Source organism: Chiloscyllium plagiosum, chromosome 37 (assembly GCF_004010195.1).
Source record: "Chiloscyllium plagiosum isolate BGI_BamShark_2017 chromosome 37, ASM401019v2, whole genome shotgun sequence".
In the NCBI taxonomy this organism is placed as follows: Eukaryota; Metazoa; Chordata; class Chondrichthyes; order Orectolobiformes; family Hemiscylliidae; genus Chiloscyllium; species Chiloscyllium plagiosum.
Genome location: NC_057746.1, coordinates 23,331,875 through 23,353,754, shown reverse-complemented (window position 1 = coordinate 23,353,754; position 21,880 = coordinate 23,331,875). Strand labels below are relative to the sequence as shown.

Sequence of the window (21,880 nt, the reverse complement as noted above, 5' to 3'; positions counted from 1 at the left end):
AATACTGGAGAAAAGTACTCATTCAAGACCTCTCCTATCTCTTCCGACTCAATACACAGTCTCCCACTACTGTCCTTGATCGGACCTATCCTCGTTCTCGTCATTCTCATGATTTCCACACACGCATAAAAGGCATAAAAGGGGTTAACCTTGATCCTACCTGCCAAAGATTTTTCATGCTCTCTCTTAGCTCTCCTAATCCCTTTCTTCAGCTCCCTCCTGGCTATCCTGTATCCCTCCAACGCTCTGTCTGAACCTTGTTTCCTCAACCTTATGTAAGCCTCCTTCTTCCTCCTTATAAGACATTCAACCTCCCTTGTCAACCAAGGTTCCCTCACACGACCATCTCTTTCCTGCCTGATAGGTTCATACATATCAAGGAGACGTCATATCTGTTCCTTGAAAAAGTTCCACACTTCAACGACATCCTTCCCTGACAGCCTATGCTCCCAATTTATGCTCCTCAGATCCTATCTTGCAGCATCGCATTCCCCCTTCCCCCAATTGTAAAACCTGCCCTGCTGCAAGCACCTATATCTCTCCATAACCAAGGTGAAAGTCACAGAATTGTGGTCACCATCACCAAAATGCTCACCCACTAACAAGCCCATCACTTGTCCCGGTTCGTTACCAAGTACCAAATCCAATATGGCCTCCCCTCTGGTCGGACAATCTACATACTGAATTAGAAAAGCTTCCTGGACACACTGCACAAACACCGACCCGTCCATGCATGGAATGAGCTGCTAGATGAAGAGGTGGAGGCTGGTACGGCTACAGGTTTAGGGAGAGTTTAGCAGGATATAGGCCAAATGTTGGTAAATGGGACTAGGTTAATTTGGGATATCCAGTCAGCATGAATGAGTTGGACCGAAGAGTCTGTTTCCATGCTCTACAGCTCTGTGACTCGGTGACCTGTCCTGCTACCTGAAGTATTTCAGTGTGTTCGGTGCCTTCCTGAATGAACCTTCTCCATTTTGGCTCATCACAAGCCAAGATCCATCCTGAGTTGAATGGCGATGTTTAATCTTTTCAGTGATACTTCTCAGGGTGTCCTTTAAAGTGTTTCTGCTATTGTCCTGCTGGCATCAACTTCTACGTTGCTCAGGGGTCTAGTGTCAGGTGTCCAAGTAACAGGGACCTCCCACCAGAATGGGTTTTGACTGATTAGTGCCAGGATGCCCGGCAATTGGTTTGGGAGAAGATGGTGCTGTTAGACTGCCCATCTTGCAGATTCAAAGGGTCTGGCAAAGTGCAGGGATCATTGACCTTAATTGTCAGGAACAGTTCATTAGCTCTGGGTGCTGGTTTAAAGAGGACTTCAGTTTTCCAATGCTGAGTGAAAGGATAATTTTCTCAAAGTTCTTAGAATTGGCGCTCGGCCCTAGTTTCATTTTGATAGACTTTGTGGAGGTTCCATTGGTGATCCTGACCAACCATTGGGGAAGCAATGGTTTAGTGGTATTACCAGTGGACTATTAATCCAGAAATCCAGGTAATATCCTGGAGATTTGGGCTTGCATCCAGACTCAAATTGAATTTAATAACAATCTGGAATTAAGAGTCTGACGATGACTTTGCCAATTGTCAGAAAAACTCTATCCAGTTCAATAATGTCCTTCAGGGAAAGGAACTGCCTTCCTTACCTGGTCTGGCCCACAACAATATGGTTGACTTCTAACTGCCCTCTGGGCAATTAGGGATGAGCAATAAATGGTGGCCTAGCCAGCAATACCCAGATCCCAGGAATAATTAAAAAATACATGTTACTTACCCTCCTTCCCCCACCCCGCAACCTCTGTGAGCCTTATTTAGTACACCTTTAGTGAGAAATACTTGACAATCCAAGTATATCACAGTAATTAGCTTGACCCAATATTCTGTTTTGTGTCATAGTCAAGTAGAACCTCAGCCTGTTGTGAATGCACCATCCATGGCCACCAAATCCTGGAACTGGACTCACACCCAGAGTTTCTGGATCAGAGGAAAGAACATTACTCATTGTGCCTCAAGACGTCCCCTGTCTCATCATATCATCCTGAATCTAAAGTAGCTTTTGGTTGACATTCAAGTCTTTGGAGGACTTTCCCAAGGGTTCCATGATTGATGGAGTCAAAGCCCTTTAACAGATCGGATAAAAGCATGTTGAGCTCTTTACATTACTTCAGACTTTACTTGGATGTATCATTCGACAAAGATTATTTATGTAGGTGGATGATTGAATCTCTGGATGTATGTCTTTGCTGTTGAGTGGGATATGGTTCAGGAGGTTTCATGAGAGAATCTTCCTCCATATGGACAGAGGTGTTGTGCCTCTTCAGTTCTTCATAGTAGGGCAAAGGTTTTAGCAACATCCCTGTTTCTCTCAGCACCCCCTTCTATAAGGCACTGAGACTTGGTTCACCTCCCAGAAGCACATCTGGCCACTGAAGAACCAGAGATATCTTTCTTGCAAGGTACTCAAACTCAAGAGGGAAGAGAGTAGCAGGTTCTCCAGAACTGCAACGATGATCATCCAAGTAACTAACCTCCGAAGCCGATCTTCTTTTCTTGACCTAAGGTTGGCTCCCAATCTTAAGAAGAGCAGAGGGAATGTTTCATTGGAACTTTGAAGGATTTGTTAATTTAAAAGGCAGATTGATGTCAGTTCATGGGCAAAATTTGTTCCTGACTGTGCCACGTGGTGGAGCTTCCCTCTGGCATTTTTCTCTTCCCCACTTCCCTCTGGGCCCTTTCTCTGTGGGTTATTTTTCCATCCTCTTAGCTTTGGTCTCTTCCTCTCTGTTGTCTTCATTCTCGACCTTTTGTTAATATCCACCTCTCTCTGGGCCCTTTCCATGTACCACCTCTGCTCTGCTCGGGACTCTTTCTGTTCCTGTCCTGACCTGGCCTCGGAGCTCTTCCTCTCCCTCTCCCCCTCTCTCTCAGCCATTCCTTGCCGCCAACTTCTATCTTTGCTCACTTCTTCCTGAGGCAGGACTGAAGTGTCGCAGGTGATGCCTTTCAGATGAGATGCTCGGTACATGTCCCATGTGCCCTCAGCTGAATGTGAAGGTCCCATGGTACCATTCTGAAGAGACACTGGGGAGTTGTCTCTGATGTTAGGACTGGCATTTATCACAATTATTAATAGCAGAAACAGATCGTCTGGAGTTTGTTGTGGATAAGTTGCCTGTTTAAATGTCCTCCATTGCCTGTATTTCAAGGATTACCTCAATTGCTGTAAACGGTTTCTGAATGGCTTGTAGTCTCCAGACATCTGATGGCAAACTGTACAATTTTCCTTCAGAATTGTTCCTGATTTCCAGTGCTTCACTGTCACATGTTAATGGATTACATTTGTTTTTACTTTTCATGTCAATCAGCTGGAGGGGGCGATGTGTTGGCTGCCATTGGTTCATCAGTTTTACTGGATCCTGGACACGGAGCTAATCTCAGCAACAGTCAGGTTGAATGGACGTTCACCGGCAGCGATGGAAAACTTGTCACTATTCTGGATTACGTTCCAAATTTCCCAATAGTAAAACCAAATGAGGCCTTCAAATCCCGTTTACATTTTAATGCAGCCAATGGATCAGTGACGTTGACCAATCTGAAACCCAGTGACCAAGGGGTTTATACCGTCACTGTGGGTAGTAACTGGAAGAGGAGTATGGATCTGAAACTCATTGGTAAGTGATTTCAATTTTTCATCTCTTTGAAAATGATGCACATTTCAAATCTCGAACAGTTTACAACTTGACAACACTGCCACAGAATTGGAACAGGAATAGTTCATTCAGCCCCTCTAATCCATTCTGTCATTCCATGGTTCACCTGTACCTGGCTTCCATTGACCTATTCTGCCAGTTCCATTACCCAGTTGGAAAAACATTGACCTCGGTTGTGACAATTTTCACTGACCCCAGCAACCATGACCTCCCGGCAGTCAATTCCACTGTTCTTCCTGTGGTGGTATTGCGAGGGGGGGGGAATACTTGAATGATTTCTGTGTAAGATGGTCCAGCTCTAGTTTTTTTATGTTAATCCATCTTGTTCCGGACTGTCCCATCAAGCAAGATGAAACAGAAACTACTGATCAGAATGGAAGAAACAAATGACAGAAATTGACCTTCAGCTTCTGTTGTCATGCTGTATCTGAATTAAGGAATTCTGTGGGATTTGTGATCTATCTTTGTTGCTCTACTCAGTATCATAGTCCCAGAGGCCATTCTGTCTCATTGAGAGAGGGATGACTTGTGGTGAGTATAACCTGAGGGTCACCACACCTTAGGGAAGGGGTAAGGTTGAGTAGGTGGGATCTTCACATGACCTCAACTCCAAATGGGAATGAACCCATGCCATTGGCAACACTCTGCATTACGGACCTATATTGGTAAGGTGGTTGGTTAGCTCAGTTGGCTGGGTGGCTGTTTTAGGTGCAGAATGATGCTAACAGTGTGACTTCATTGTGTAGGTCCCATGTTCTTGACCTCATTCCTCTCTGTAGCCTGGTGACCCTCAGATTAAACCAACACTGGTCCTCCCTCTCTCTCTGTCTCTGTCTATTTTCTGTCTCTCTTTGTCTCTCTATTTCTGTATGTGTGTATGTGTCTCTCTCTCTCTCTGTGTCTCTGTCTGTCTGTCTGTCTCTCTCTCTCTGTCTCTCTCTCTCTCTCTCTGTGTCTCTCTTGGTATCTGTCTCTGTCTCTGTGTCCCTCTGTCTGTCTCTCTCTCTGTCTCTTGTCTGTCTGTCTCTCTCTCACTCTCTCTCTATCTTTTTCTCTCTCTCTGCAAACCCCCTTGATCCCTTTAGCCACAAGGGCCATGTCTTGAATATATCTAACAAACTGACCCCAACAGCTTCCTGTGGGAGAGAATTTCACAGGTTCACAACTCTGAGGGAAGTGCGATGCATGGTATGAAGTTGTAGAGTCATACAGCACAGAAACAGACCCTTAGTCCAACCAGTCCATGCTGAACATAATCCCAAACTAAACTAGTCCCATCTGCCTGCTCCTAGCCCTTATCCACCCAAACATTTCCTTTTCATTTGCTGAACCAAATGTCCTTTAAACGTTATAACTGTGTCCGCATCCACCACAGCCTCAGGAAGTTCATTCCGCACGCGGGCCAACCTCGTGTCTTTTTAAATCTCTCTCCTCCTACCTTAAAAATGTGCCCCCTTGTCTTGAAACCTCCCCCAATCCTGGGGAAAAGACGTTCACCATTAATCCTACCTGTACCCCTCATGATTTTATATACTTCTATGAGGTCACCTCCTGCGTTCCACTGAAAAAATTCCCAGCTTTTCTTTACAACTCAAACCGTCGATACACAGCAACATCTTCTTTACTGTAGTGGTGAACTGTTTCGTAAATCAGAGCGAGGGGAGTGTGTTGGAATTGGGGTGTGTGGATTGGACAGGATTAAGAATGAATGTCACATTTACTATTTTTAGATCAGGCCTTGATTTAATGGATCTGAAAAATGTTACTGATGAGCTCAGTAGAAGAGGCCGTAAGGATTTGGAAGGATTCAGACAGTTCCTCTGGTCCTGTTTTACAATGAAAGATTCCAGTAAATGTTTCGACTTACGTGCTGCAGTCACAGTGGCCTCCAGTGGAGACCTGGTTGGGATTATTCCCGAATCCAGCCGATGGACTAGGGAGCAGTGATGGTCGGTGTTTGCGATCTGGCATCAGGCTGATAGAAGAGAAGGTGGAACTGCAGTGGGGGGGATCCTTCAGTCCTACATGAGGGCAGTGATGGCTGTCCACCAGCATATTCCACATAAAACGCAGTGCCCGCCACTTACACAGAATCTCTACAGTATGAAACAGGCCATTTGGCCCATAGAGTCCACACTGACCTTCCCACAAGCATCCTACCCAGACCCACCCTCTACCCTATCCCGATAACTCCACATTTCACATGGCTAATCTACCTAACCTATACATCCCTGGAAGCAATGGGCCATTTAACACCAAACCTGCACATAGAGTCATAGGGATGTACAGCATGGAAACACCCTCGTTCCATGTCGATCAGATATCTTAAATTAATCTAGTTCCATTTGCCAGCACTTGGCCCATATCCCTCTAAACCACATCTTTGTGACTATGGAGGAAACTGGAGCAAACCCATGCAGACACTGGGAGAATGTGCAAACTCCACACAGGAAGTCGACTGAGGGTGGATTTGAACCTGGGTCCCTGGCGCTGTGAGGCAGGTGTGCTAGCCACTGAGCCACTGTGCCATTTCCTCAGCCTTTCTCACATTCTGGTAATATGGTGGACACATCACATGGCCCCTGGAGCACCCATTTGAGAACTCTGAGGCTCTTAAGCAGTCCACAACACCGCGAGTTAAAGAGCCAATTCAGCCAGCAAGGATTGGGATGATGTGTGATGGTTCTTGGTACTGGATAGGATGGGAACAGCAGAGGTTTAGATGAGTTGAAGGATGGAAGTTGGGAGACTAACCAGGAGAGAATTGGAATAGTGAAGTTTTCTTTTCAAATTCATTCATGGGATGTGGGCATTGCTCACCAGGCCAACGGTTATTGTCTATCTCTAATTGCCCACAGGACAATTAAGAGTCAGCCACATTGCTGTGGGTTTGGAGCCACATGTAGGCCAGACCTGGTAAGGATGGCAGATTTCCTTTCCTGAAGGACATTAGCTAACTAGATAGTTTTAAAGCAACTGACGGGGGCGGGGAATGACATGATTGTCATTTAATTCCAGATTTTAGGACAGAAATTGAATTCCAATTTCCTCATCTATCACAGTGGATTCAATGCTACATCCCTCAGAATAATAAACTGGGGTTGGAGGTCATACAGTAGTTACCCTAACATTGGGCTACCACCTCCCCACCCTATTGAGGGTGGGTGAGGGGAGAAACGGTGTGAGAATTTCAGCAGAAGTAGGGACACAGCAGGGTGATGTTGGAGGTGTACAGACTTTGATGGGATTATGAGTGTGGGATTTTCCAGTCTCGCCGCATCGACAGAACAAAGTAAAGTGTAAAATTAGTCTTGTGAGCGGCATAAAATCAGATTCCTGCTGCTGAGATAAGCGATTAAGCGCTCCTCCATCAGGTAGGGTGTTGAATATTTCACCAGCAGGTAAAATACCTGGAGGGTGAGGATTGTCTTATAAGGAATAGCTCAAGAGGCTAGGCCTGTGTTCTCTGGAGTTTAGAAGAGCCCTAGGTGACTTAATTGAAACATTGACTGGGACTGCCATCATGTTAAGGGCATGGATGGAGCAGAATTTGTTAAGTATGTACAAGAAAATGTTCTTAATTGTCAGACAGAGGTTACAAATACTCTACCAGAACCACTTGAGTAAACAGCTTGTGGGGACTTGGAATTTTCTTTTTCTAACAGCCTGAATGGCTGTGGTCAGCTCTTAAAGATCAGGATTTCTGGGTGTAGCTTTAAGCAGAAGCTATTGGGGTCACAACAGAGTTGGAAGCTTGAGTGTATGTCTCCTGGCTGCTATTCTCTCTGAAATCTCTCTCGATGTTTATTTCCTCCTGGAGTGGAGAACTGCATGTGAGAACCTGTGTCTGAGTTTGCCTTTTTGCCACGGGAGTGTGCTTATGGGATGTTACTGTATTGGAACAGTCAATTACCAACAGTTACTGTATCTATTATTCTGGTAAGTTTTCCAATCGAGTTAAGTTTGTTTAAATTTTAACTGTAGTGTTTAAATAAATTGTGTTTTGCTTAATATTTGAGTAGTTTGATTGGTTGCATTGCACCTGGACCAGGTCCAATACGTTTGCCTTTAAAATGAAAGATTAGGGTCTGGGCTACCTTCTTAAAATATTCTGAGGGAGTCTGTTCAGGCCCATAGCACTTCATGCTCAGACCTATTTACCTGACTATTTATTCTCTGCCACAGAACCAATACCAGAACCTTTGATCAAAGCTACCTGTGTGGATTCCGCTGTTGAGCTGATCTGTCTAGTGGCTGCAGGGAAAGCAAGTTCCATTCTGTGGAAGAAAGGTCCTGATGTGATAAAGAATAGCCAACATTATCAGTTGGTGCAGAACAACAGCAAGCTGATCATTGTTAAAGCCACCGAAACAGACTGTGGGATCTACTCCTGCATCGTGGAAAATATGTTAAGCAAGAACAGCAATGCACATTCTCTTATTTTACACGGTGAGTCACACCTGGCAATCGGTTCCATTTCACTGCCATGCTTTGCACTCAGCCTGAACAGGCTACCTTTGAATGTTGGGATTTCATGATGAGGTGGTACAGGTGAGGCCCCTTCTGCAGTACTGGGTCCAGTTCTGGTCACACTGTTATAGGAAGGATATTATCAAGCTGGAAAGGATTCAGGAAAGATTTCCCAGGGGTTGCTGGGAATGAGGGGTTTGAGTTAGAAGGAGAGGCTGGACAGACTGAGACATCTTTCACTGGAGCGTGGGAAGTCGAGAGAGTTTTATAAATTTCATGAGGGCTACGGATAAGATGAATAGCAGGTGTTCTTTCCCAAGTGTGGGGGATTCTAAGATTAGATAGATAGATAGATAGAAAGATTCCCTACAGTGTGGAAACAGGCCCTTCGGCCGAACAAGTCCACACCGACCCTCCAAAGAACAACTCACCCAGATCCATTCCCCTACATTTATCCCTGACTAATGCACCTAATGCTACGGGCAATTTAGCATGGCCAATTCACCTAACCTACACATCTTTGGACTGTGGGAGGAAACCGGAGCACCCGGAGGAAACCCACACAGACACAGGAGAACGTGCAAACTCCACACAGACAGTTGCCCGAGGCAGGAATTGAACCCGGGTCCCTGGCGCTGTGCGGCACCAGTGCTAACCACCGAGCCACCGTAAGGTGAGAGGAGAAAGATTTTTAAAAGAACAAAGAGATTGTGGCAATTGGTTCGTGGTTCGTGTGTGGAATGAACTCCCAGAGGAAGTGGTGGATGCTGGAGTTCTAACATTTAAAAGACATGAATAGGAAATGTTTGCAATGACATAGGCCAGAGGCAGGCAGGCGAGACCAGTTTAGTTTGGGATTATGGTCGTCATGGACTGTTGGACTGACGAGTCTGGTTCCATGCTTTATGACTCTTGGTTGCTAAAGATGGAGAAGCAGAAGCATTGTATATTCTCATGCCTGGAGAAGTGAGTAGAATGGAGGCTTGCAGTTCTTCAGAGTAGTAGGGTCTCCTTTTTCAGGGGTATCAAGTTTTTTGGATATTGGGAGAAGGTCAGAGTTTATTTTCGAAAAGGTAAGGTGCACAAAAGGGAAAAGCTCTTCAAGGTTGTTAGAGCAGACCTGAATGTGTGTAACAAGTACTTGAACTCAGTGGAGCTGCCAAAGGAACAGGCAAGATATTTAACAGGATGAGGGGCAAGAGACCCACAATATTTTCACAGGATGAAGGGCAAGTGAACTGTCAAACTAGCTGCCAATCTGTCACTTTGATCTCCTGGCCTTTAAATAGTTGAAATAAACAACCTGCAGTCCTCTTTAAAAATGCTCATGTTTCACCCTGTCTGTGGATATAAGCTCTAGGCTATCATCACGAGAGTAGTACTCCATGACTGATTTCACTGATACTCATTATCAGAGTGGGGTGCTGTTCTGCTCAACATCTGATTGACAGTTCAAAGTAGTTCCAGACTTTTGAAGCTGGAGTATGAATTGTGTTTATAAGCGATGAACGAGAGTTAAATTCACTGAGCATTATGTATTCAACAAATTAATTTTTAAAAACACGGTAAGTTTAATTTGAAAATGTGAGGTATTAGTACGATGAACAAGAACAGGGCTTACACAGTTAATGATAGAGGCCTGTGTAGTATTGTCAAACAGGGACCCAGGTGTTCAAGTACATAGTTCCTTGGGAATTGCGTCACAGGTTGACAAAGTGGTGAAGAAGACGTTTGGGCACACTTGTTTTCATTGCTCAGACTGTTACGTATAAGAGTTGGCATGTCATATTGCAGTTGTACAGGATGTTGCCGATACCACGTTTGGAGCACTGTGTACAATTCTAATCAGCCTGTTCTAGGCAGGATATTATTAAATTGGAAAGGGTGCAGAAAAGATTTACAAGGAAGAGGGGACTGGAGGGTTTGAGTTATGAGGGAGTGGCTAGAGTCATAGTCATAGAGATGTACAGCACGAAAACAGACCCTTCGGTCCAACCCATCCATGCCGACGAGATATCCCCAAACCAATCTAGTGCCACCTGCCAGCACCCGGCCCATATCCCTCCAAACCCTTCCTAATCATATACCTGTCCAAATGCCTCTTAAATGCTGTAATTGCACTAGTCTCTACCACTTCCTCTGGCAGCTTCTTCCACACACGCACCATCTTCTGCGTGAAAGAGTTGCCCCTTAGGTCCCTTTTATATCTTTCCCCTCTCAACCTAAACCTATGCCCTCTAGTTCTGGGCTTGCCCACCCCAGGGAAAAGTTACTCTATCCATGCTCCTCATGATTTTATAAACCTCTATAAGGTCACCCCTCAGCCTCTGATGTTCCAGGGAAAACAGCCCCAGCCTATTCAACTTCTCCCTACAGCTCAAATCCTCCAACCTTGGCAACATCCTTGTAAATCTTTTTTGAACCCTTTCAAGTTTCACAACATCTTTCCAATAGGAAGGAGACCAGAATTGCACACAATATTCCAAAGGTGGCCTAACCAATGTCCTGTACAGCTGCAACAAGATCACCCAACTCCTGTACTCAATACTCTGACCAATAAATGAAAGCATACCAAACACCTTCTTCACTATCCTATCTACCTGCGACTCCACTTTCAAGGAGCGATGAACCTGCACTCCAAGGTCTCTTTGTTCATCAATACGCCCTAAGAACTTAGCATTCAGTGTATAAGTCCTGCTAAGATTTACTTTCCGTAAATGTCGTACCTTGCATTTATCTAAATTAAACTCCATCTGCTACTCCTCAGCCCATTGGCCCATCTGATCAAGATCCCATTGTAATCTGAGATAATTTTCTTTGCTGTCCACTACACCTCCAATTTTTGTGTCATCTGCAAACTTACTAACTCTACCTCTTAAGCTCACATGCAAATCATTTATATAAATGGTGAAAAGTAGAGGGCCCAGCACCGATCATTGTGGCACTCCACTGGTCACAGGCCTCCAGTCTGAAAAACAACCCTCCACCACCACCCTCCGGCTTCTACCTTTAGAGACAGTTCTGCATCCAAATGGCTAGTTCTCCCTGTATACCATGAGATATTACCTTGCTAACCAGTCTCCCATGGGAAACCTTGTTGAATGTCTTACCCTGAAGTCCACACAGATCATGTCTACCACTCTGCCCTCATCAATCCTCTTTGTTACTTCTTCAAAAAACACAATCAAGTTTGTGAGACATGATTTCCCACGCACAAAGCCATGTTGACTATCCTTAATCAGTTCTTGTCTTTCCAAATACATGTGCTTCCTGTCCCTCAGGATTCCCTCCAACAACTTGCCCACCACCAACTTCAGGCTCACCAGTCTACAATTCCCTGGCTTGTCCTTACCACCTTTCTCAAACACGTTTGCCAACCTCCAGTCTTCCGGCATCTCACCTGTGATTATTGATGATACAAATATCTCAGTAAGAGGCCCAGCAATCACTTCCCTGATCAGGTTCTGGGGATTTATCCACTTTTATGTTTTCAAGACATCCAGCACTTCCTCCTCTGTAATATGGATATTTTTCAAGATGTCACCATCTACATCCGCACATTCTATATCTTACATGTCCTTTTCCACAGTAAACACTGATGCAAAATACTCGTTTAGTTTCTCCCCCATCTCATGTGGCTCCACACAAAGGCCGCTTTGCTGATCTTTGAGGGACCCTATTCTCTCCCTAGTTAACCTTTTGTCCTTACTATATTTGTAAAAACCCTTTGGATTCTCCTTAACTCTATTTGCCAAAGCTATCTCATGTCCCCTTTTTGCCCTCCTGATTTCTCGTTTAAATATATGCTTACTGCCTTTATACTCTTCTAAGGATACACTCGATCTATCCTGTCTATACCTGACATATGCTTCCTTCTTTTTCTTAACCAAACCCTCAATTTCTTTAGCCATCCAGCATTCCCTATACCTACCAGCCTTTCCTTTCACCCTGAAAGGAATATACTTTCTCTGGACTTTCATCTCATTTCTGAAGACTTCCCATTTTCCAGCCGTCCCTTTACCTGCGAACATCTGCTCCCAATCAGCTTTTGAAAGTTTTTGCCTAATACTGTCAAAATTGGCCTTTCTCCAATCATGGTCTCTGGCCCCAAAGTGCTCCCCCACTGACACCTCAGTCACCTGTCCCAAGTTATTTCTCAAGTTTGGCACCTTCTCTCCTTGGTACATTCACATACTGAATCAGAAAATGTTCTTGTACATGTTTAACAAATTCCTCTCCATCTAAACCCTTAACACTATGGCAGTCCCAGTCTATGTTTGGAAAGTTAAAAGTCCCTACAACAACCACCCTATTATTCTTACAGATAGCTGAGATCTCCTTACAAATTTGTTTCTCAATTTCCCTCTGACAATAAGGGGTTCTATAATACAATCCCAATAAGATGATCATCCCCTTCATATTTCTCAGTTCTACCCAAATAATGTCCCTGGATGTATTTCCGGGAATATCCTCCCTCAGCACAGCTGTGATGCTATCCCTTATCAAAAATGCCACTCCCCCTCCTCTCTTGCCTCCCTTTCTTTCCTTCCTGTAGCATTTGTATCCTGGAACATTAAGCTGCCAGTCCTGCCCATCCCTGAGCCATGTTTCTGTTATTGCTATTATATCCCAGTCCCATGTTCCTAACTATGCCCTGAGTTCACCTGCCTTCCCTGTTAGGCCTCTTCCATTGAAATAAATGCAGTTTAATTTATTAGTCCTATTTTGTACTTTGCTTTGTCCCTGCCTGCCCTGACCATTTGACTTGCTTCTGTTCTCAACTGTACCAGTCTCCGATTGATCTCTTTCCTCACTATTTCACTGGGTCCCACCCATCACCTTAATAGTTTAAATCCTTCTGAGCAGCTCTAGCAAATTTCCCTGCCAATATATTATCCAATTCAGGTGCAATCCGTCCTTCTTATACAAATCACTTCTACCCCAGAAGAGATTCCAAAGATCCAGAAATGTGAACCCTTTTCCCATACACCAGCCCCCTCAGCCATGCATTCATTTGCTCTATCCTCCTATTCCGACCCTCACTAGATCGTAGCACTGAGAGTAATCCAGATATTATTACTCTCGAGGACCTCCTTTTAAAATTCCTGCCTTTCTGTAATCTCCCTTCATAATCTCAACCTTTTCACTTTCTATGTCATTGGTTACAATGTGTCCAATGACCTCTTGCTGGTCCCTTTCCCCTTTGAGAACATTCTGCACCCTCTCTGAGATATCCTTGATCCTGGCACTAGGGAGGCAACGCACCTTTCTGATTTTTCGCTGCTGGCCACAGAAACGTCTGTCTCACTAGAGCATGGGAGGTTAAGGAGTGACCGCAGACATTTATAAAATCATGAGGGGCATAGATGAGATGAATAATAAAGACTTTTTTTTCCATAGAGTAGTAGAGTTAAAAACTAGAAGGCATAATTTTAAGATGAAAGGAGAAATATTTAAAAGGGACCTGAGGGCCAATCTTTTCACACACAGGGTGGTTCATATGTGGAATGAACTGCTGGTGGAAGTGGTGGATGAAGGTACAGTTGCAACATTTGAAAGACATGGGATGAGTACATGAATAGGTAAGGTTTAGAGGGAAATGGGTCAAATGCTGGCAAATGGGACTAGATTTGTTTAGAATATCTCGTCGGCATAGCCGAAGGGTCTGGTTCTGTGCTGTACAATTCTATGACTCTCAGTACATCAATTGACACAATAAATTTATTCAATCTCATCATTGGTCCTGAGGTCTCTCCGTATTGGATACTTACTGAGTTTATATGGTAGGTTTAAGGGAAGAGGGTAAGGAATGTTCATGGCCTGTCATGACTGTTTGGCATAGGGTTACAAAGAGCCATGGGGAGTGGATGGAGCTGGTATCGGTTGGCATAGGTGGGACATTGGCAATGTGGTGCTGTGGTGACGGGGAGTGATGGGGTGAGGGTAGCATTCATTTATCTTTTTATCTTCACATCTTCAAAAAACAAAGTACCTGAGCACCGGGGCCAGACTTTCAGCCATCGCACCTCCCCACCCAGAATCCTCCAAGCTCTTTCTCATGTTGTCTGGCACGGCTCCCATTTTCACCCATCTCTTGGCACAAAAATCCAACCATTTTGGGCGTTTTTCCACAGGTCGGGTTTGTAGGGCTGGGAATTGTCGTAGCTCTGCACTCATGACCCAGGAGCAAAATAAAACAACAGAATTGAGCCCACAATTTCTTGATGCACACCTCTGGCATCGACTGCGAATGTTAACGGAGAAGATCAATGCTTAGGTTCAGATCCTCCTTCAGAATGCAGGCAGGTTGCCCAATACAGGAGATCAGACAATGGTCCATTATGATGCACTGCTGGATTATTGAGTCAAGGTAAGTTATTGTGGTAGCACTGCATCTAAATGTGTGTATTTCACATTGAAACAGAATGGGCCTGTTAGGAAGTGTTCCATTTGCAGCATGCTATCACAAAGCTAGTCCCTTTCTAAAAACTGTTCCTTGGCTCCAGGATTGTCTGTCCTTGATTTTTTTCAGAGGGGTAATAAACCAGGCCGGGCTCCGATCAGTCTGGTTTGGTACAGAGATGAAAAGGATTTTGAGAGGCCTTTTGTTTATATGTAAACAGATGAGACTTCAGGCCAAAGTTTTAGAAGTCACCTGTATAAAGAAAGGGGCGTGGTCAGCTCTCCAGCTGAGCTGAACAGTTTTAGTTCAGTCTGGAACTGGTTGAAAGTTCAACAGGGAGCTGTGTGGAAACTCTCGGTCTCTTTTCTGCCCTTCAACTTCAACCTGTAAGCGTATTCCATTTATACTGGGTTTTGAAGGGAGTTTGCGTATTGGACTATAGAGAGACATAGAGATGTACAGCATGGAAGCAGACCCATCGGACCAACCCATCCATGCCGACCAGATATCCCAACCCAATCTAGTCCCACCTATCAGCACCCGTCCTATACCCCTCCAAACCCTTCCTATTCATATACCCATCCAAATGCCTCTTAAATGTTGCAATTGTACCAGCCTCCACCACTTCCTACTTCCTCTGGCAGCTCATTCCATACACGTACCACCCTCTGTGTGAAAACGTTGCCCCATATGTCATGTTTATATCTTTCCCCTCTCACCCTAAACCTATGCCCTCTAGTTCTGGACTCCCTGACCCCAGGGAAAAGACTTTGCCTATTTACCTATCCATGCCAATCAAAACTTTGTAAACCTCTATAAGGTCACCCTTCAGCCTCTGACGCTCCAGGGAAAACAGCCCCAGCCTGTTCAGCCTCTCCCTAATGCTCAAATCCTCCAACCCTGGCAACATCCTTGTAGATCCTTTCTGAACCCTTTCAAGTTTCACAACTTCTTTCCAATAGGAAGGAGACCAGAATTGCACGCAATATTCCAACAGTGGCCTAACCAATGTCCTGTACAGCCGCAACATGACCTCCCAACTCCTATATTCAATACTCTGACCAATAAAGGAAAGCATACCAAACACCACCTTCACTATCCTTACTAAATTTACTAAATATACCTCTTATGCTCACATCCAAATCATTTATATAAATGATGAAAAGTAGTGGACCCAGCACCAATCCTTGCGACACTCAGTCAAAGAAGCTTTTGTAAGTACCACTACCCTCTGTCTTCTACCTTTGAGCCAATTCTGTATCCAAATGCTAGTTCTCCCTGTATTCTATGAGATCTAACCTTGCTAATCAGTCTCCCATGGGGAACCTTGTCGAACGCCCACTTAAGTCCATATAGATCACATCTACCACTCTGCCCTCGTCAATCCTCTTTGTTACTTCCTCAAAAACCTCAATCAAGTTTGTGAGGCATGACTTCCCATGCACAAAGCCATGTTGACTATCCCTAATCAGTCCTTGCTTTCCAAATACATGTACATCCTGTCCCTCAGGATTCCCTTTAAGTCTAGTTGGATCAGTTGAGTTCTGTAGGGGTTTGTTATTCTTTATTCATTATGTAACTTTGTGAATAATTTTTTGTCTGTTTTAAAATCTAGTAGTCAACCTAGCTAACTTACACCAGGTAATTTTCACTGTACACTTACTGAAACAAATTGCAAAGTTATAGTCTGAGCTGCCTGCTTAAGAATGGTCTGAGTGGTCTGGCCTAGTCCATAACAATGCAAATCAATGAGAACTTCAATTTTAAGGCAAGGCAGACCTTGTTTGCAATTTGTAAATTGTTTTCAAAGTTGCATGAGCTAAAAATAAATTTTCTCTTTCAGATGTTCCACTGCTACTCAACTGCGCAAAGATATTATCCATCGCTGCGCTGGTCACTGCTGTTGTTACCTTGATTTGTAAAATAATTGAGTTCTTCATTGAGCTCAAAACGAGAAGTAAGCAGAAGCAAGGTAATGTTGAAGGTTTTCAAAATGTTCTAACATAAGAATAGAGACTGTGAGTCATCTAAATGTGCCTCTTCTTTGCATCGAGTTTTAATTTCAATGTGGGGACGTTACTTGCTTAAGAAATATTGATTGGAATTTGCTGGTAATTTCAGGTCTTCAGCTTCATCAAAATCTACTCCAAATCTTGCAGTTCCTTCTTCTTATCGGTGCATTTGGTTGCTGGATCTACACTGAAGGTACAGTATGTTCTCCCGTATCTTTGCTCCTAATTGGTAATTGTATTTCTACGCTAAGATACCTCTGATGGATTCAGTTCCAGAGCAGTCTGTTTCTTGAGGTAAATCTTGGCTGGATTCTAACTTGACGTTCACAAATTGTGCCTCCCACCCCAGTTGCAATCTCTTCCGTCGGCAGAAAATGCAAAAGCATAATTATGTGTCCCAACAGATTCACGAACAGCTTGTTTCCCTGCTGTTATTAAACTTCCCAATGGACCTCTCAAAAGCTGCATTTAATGTTGATCTTGGGCTTGTGCACCTTCTCGGCAACCACAAGATTGTATTCCTCACTGTGTTCTATCACCCTGATGCACCTTGTGCGGCATGATCTGACTGTACTGCATGCAAACAAAACTTTTCACTGTACCTAGGTACATGTCACAATTAGTGAGTCTTGAGAAGATTTGTAGCTCAGGTTGAGGTTCTGGATGTAGGTTTGCTCGCTGAGCTGGAAGGTTAATTTTCAGATGTTTCATCACCATACTAGATAACATCTTCAGTGAGCCTCCAGACGAAGCACTGCTGATGGTTCCTGCTTTCTATTTATATGCATATAAATAGAAAGCAGGAATCATCAGGAATGCTTTGTCCGGAGGCTCACTGAAGATGTTACCTAGTATGGTGACGAAACATTTGAAAATGAACCCTCCAGCTCAGTGAGCAAACCTACATCCATGTGTCACAATAATAAATCAAATCAAATCCAAAAGAAATTGCCAGTTTGTGAGCTTGTGATCAAAAAGTGTACATAATGTCCAGAGCTATGGACCAAGAATTGGAAAATTTGATTAGTGCAGTCAGATCTTGACTGGACTGAGGACATTGGGCTGAATGGTCTGCTTTGTGCTATAAACATCTGAGTCTCTGAGAATAAACTCATCCAGCTTCTTTCTGCATCTGAGCAGGGTGACATTAGGCAATTAACAGTAAGGTGCCCGTTTTCTGTTCCCTTCTGAGTGAGTGTTAGCAGTAGCTGGGTTATCGCATCTGTACTGTACATTATTGTCCCTAGGGGCTGTTGGATTTGTGTGGTGTGAAATCAGGAATGCTGGTCTGGTGCACAATTGCAGATCCCTTCCCCGTATTGTCCGAATAGTAAAAGCACTCCATTAGTCTCTCTGAGTAAGTAATGTACTCAGTGATTTGTCTGGGCTCCAGCCATTGCTCCAGCTGATTCTTTCGCACATTTTTGTTCCACATAAACCTCACCATGACCTTCTTTACCTTATTCAGTCAAATCTCGCCATTCGCCTTCACATATTTTAACTGTATTGACACAATTCCCCTCATTGCAAATACTCTTTGGGTAAAGAATTTGCCTCTGAATTTCTACAGGAGTTATTCATTACATTGTATTTATGACTTCAATTTTGTCACCTCCCCACACCACCCCTCCCCAGGGCAACACGGTGACTCAGTGGTTAGCACCGCTGCCTCACAGTGCTAGGGACCCTGGTTTGATTCCAGCCTCGGGCAACTGTCTGTGTGGAGTTTGCACACATTCTCCCTGGGTTTCCTCTTGCAATCCAAAGGTGTGCAGGTTAGGGTGAATTGGCCGCGCTAAATTGCCCGTAGTGTTCAGGGATGTGTAGGTTAGGTGCATTAGTCAGGGGAAAATGTAGACTGATGGGTTTAGGTGGGATACCCTTCAGAGGGTCGGTGTGGACTTGTTGGGTCAAAGGGCCTGTTTCCACATTGTAGGGATTTTGTTCTCAGTGGAAACATTGCATTTATCAAAAAGCTTCAGACTTTCCTGATAATTATGACCTTTACATCATGGGTTGTATTTCTTGTGAATTACTTCTGAACCCTCACCAGTGACCCTATCATTGTTTATGAAGTGATTCCAAATGTTATTCACCCTTCATTCAAAATGTGCTTGATATAACCTCTTCATTTTTGAATTGACTTCCTCTGGAAATGGAACCCAATGGGCTTATTAACTCGAGTCATTAGTGTAAATGATTGATGGTTCTGTACTCCCTTTGCTACTGCAGTCCGTTTAGACTTGTATTTTCCAATCAGCTTGCAGTCTCCTTTTTCCTCCAAAGTTTAACAACATGCTTATCCATTCTGCCACTCACTCTCCAACTCCATGTGTTGGGACCTTAATCATGAGCCATACCAAAATACTTTTGACAATCTGAATGTTCTACCTCTGCATTAGCCTTGATTGTAAAAGTGTCCATAGACAATCATTTGCACGCTGCACATTCTTAATTTGAATGGAGAATTAAATGGAAATGGTTATTATTCCCTAATTTACAAATTGATTTAATTTTGTTCACGTTTCCTTCCCTGAATAGGGCCTACCAAAATCACAGTGATCGTCTTGATGTTTTTATTGCTCCTGTTAGCAGGAGTCGTATCTTCAACTTGGTGCATGATGTTCTATAACACAAAAAAGTTCAGCAAGATCTACATTGCTAAACGTAAGTTCAGGTACAAACTCCATATCTGTATGGCATATATCTGCACAACTACATGTTTGTATAGCAAAACCTTTGTGTAGTGGAGCGTGGGGGGGAATATTAGTGAAATTAGGATTCACAGGCATGGAGGGAGCGTAGAGATTAATGAGGCAGCCTGCTCAATAGATTGGCTCAGACTTGGACCTGATGACCTCCAGAAAACGTTGGATGGTAAGTGGATGATAATTCAGGAAGACCACAAATGTGTGGGTTGGCAGTGCCCAGCATTCGTGGTGTGGAGCTGGAAGAGATACAGTTTCTTCAGAAAACTCTTTGACTGAAATAACTGGAAGGACATTGCACAGTGAGTACTCCCGTCCTGTTTTCTGCATTCTGTAGAAGACCACGTGTTTTTCATTTGACTGGAAACTGAACTGCAAGTCGGAATGCTTTAACTGAAAACCTGAAGTTTGCAACTTGTAAGAAGGAAAACAACTGCTGCACCTTCTTGGGCTGTGCCATACAATATTGCTTTTGGAAGCGTCAAAGGTGGCATTTGAGTCTGAATGGCACAAGCTAAAGAGATTCTGCCTAGAATTAACTTTCTGATTCATTGGGCTACAGAATGTTGAGAAGCTTTAAGTGCCAGAGAGAGAGAGAAAAAACATCCAGCCTGGAGACAGCATTCTCTCATGGTTTTTTTTCTCTCTCTCTCTCTCACTCTTTTCGTCTGGGGAAAAAGACAAAAAAACCTCAGAACATTTTGAAGAAAGAATTCTACAAGAAAAGGCCCAAGTTCGCCTGCTCAGCCATCAAATTGAGAAATAACTATCACCAGCCAGTCAGCGGCTTCTCACCATTGTAAACACCAAAGGAATTTGAGAGAGTAAAGATCTTCCACCCTGTAGTCTGGAATTTGATCTTTGAAATGTTGTTTGTCCTTTCTGTATTCTTTTCCACCCATGGTTTATGTGTTAAACTATTTATCTTTGGTCCTCTTCATCACGTTTGAATGTTTATGTGTATTTGGGAGGGCACTTGAAGTAGCTTAAAAATGTGTTCTGGAAAAGCGCAGCAGGTCAGGCAGCATCCAAGGAGCAGGAGAATCGACATTTCGGGTATAAGCCCTTCTTCAGGAATTTCGATTCTCCTGCTCCTTTGATGCTGCCTGACCTGCTGCGCTTTTCCAGCAACACATTTTTAAGCTCTGATCTCCAGCATCTGCAGTCCTCACTTTCTCCTAGGGACTTGAAGTAGCATATTTAAGTTGCAATAAAAGGGCAATATTTTCTATCTAATCTTCCTGTTGAAGTTAAGTGTGTTACAATAATTAGAGACATTTTAATTTCTACCGAAGTAACCTGGTGTGGTTTGCTTTTGCGCAGGATATTTGTTTGACAGTCAAATTGGGTTTATGGGTCGCATGGACATTTTTATGTATTAGCATGTTTTGTGACAAATTGTGGAACAGTGATGCACTAATCCCAGTTAGGTCAGGCTGATAGAAATGTCCTGAATGTGTTTTGGATCCACATTTGTGTAATTAGATTGATCCATCATGTATTGCAGGAATTCACCAGGTAAAAGTGAAAATAACCAACAGAGAATGTCCCTGCCCCCTGATGTAGATTATCTAGGCACCCAAAATGTGGTATCTAAGGTGATGATTTTATTCCCAAGGAACAGATCAAGTGTACAAATATGTGTCTCCGTGTTTCCAAATACGTTCTGCTGGAAATAGCCCATCCCATGTGCTAGAACCTCCGATCAATAATTTTATGCTCCGACTTAGAATCATGAGTTAGGTCAACCTGTGGTTCTCTGTCTGGAACATCAACTTGCTGCTGTCAGATTTCACTACCTGGTGGTTTAACGGTTTCCTGTGTTCAATATATTAGCCCAAGGTTGGCGGTATAGGTCAGCAGGAGGCCAAAGCAACAGTGAGAGTTTCCCTGGAAAAGCGAATTGAAGAGAGAGATGCACACATCCATATTAGGCCACTGTTTGTCTATCTGCTGATTTTAAGTGATCGCATATCTGGCAGACTGCTCGTGAGGTGCATTTTGTCCTGTCCAATTTTCCTGTTAGCACTAAATTCGGGTGATTCCAAAATCCCAAACAAGAAAATCGTCCTTGTACCTTTTTTTTGAATATCTGTCCTTCCCAAGGCAGACGGATCGGAAGGTGTGTTGTGCGTGTGATGGGTGAGCTCTGTTTGATTCTGTTTGATTTGTTGCCAGCTTACCGTCTGATACAAATGGTTTCTGTGACTCCAGCGAGTGGAATCGTTGTGATCTGTCTGTCGTGCTCGCTGATTGTGGACACAGTGAGAGAAGCTGGTGAGTGTTCAAAGGTGAAACTGGAGCCAATACGTTCACTGCAGATGTACCATACTGTCTGATGGGAGAGCTCATAATGCAGTCATTTTTACCAGGCTTTCCACGGGACGGTGTTCAATCACGAGAAGTTTATAGGGTAGGAGACCATATGGCCCATCCTGTCTGTGCGAGATCAGTCCAAATCAAACCCCACATTCTCACTCTCTCCTCGCTTCCCTGTATCACAGTCTGCTTCAAATATTAATGCCATTCCCCCTGAAAGACTCATCTGGTAAAAGATTCGATGCTTCGAAAACTTCT

At 43.8% G+C, this 21,880-nt stretch overlaps 1 protein-coding gene across 4 annotated transcripts in view; it reads left to right on the top strand.

Annotated features, from left to right (window-relative positions):
• LOC122541376 overlaps positions 1 to 21,880 on the top strand; it is a 32,918-nt gene that overhangs the window by 2,278 nt on the left and 8,760 nt on the right. For 3 of the 4 annotated variants that reach the window (XM_043678094.1, XM_043678093.1, XM_043678095.1), the window contains exons 2-7: positions 3,366 to 3,671; positions 7,896 to 8,159; positions 16,427 to 16,555; positions 16,705 to 16,788; positions 19,137 to 19,262; positions 21,482 to 21,580. In XM_043678094.1, the coding sequence (XP_043534029.1) occupies positions 3,366 to 3,671; positions 7,896 to 8,159; positions 16,427 to 16,555; positions 16,705 to 16,788; positions 19,137 to 19,262; positions 21,482 to 21,580 (1,008 nt within the window). Of the gene's footprint in view, positions 1 to 3,365; positions 3,672 to 7,895; positions 8,160 to 16,426; positions 16,556 to 16,704; positions 16,789 to 19,136; positions 19,263 to 19,998; positions 20,226 to 21,481; positions 21,581 to 21,880 lie in introns of those variants that run through there. The other variant, XM_043678096.1, reaches the window with a different exon arrangement.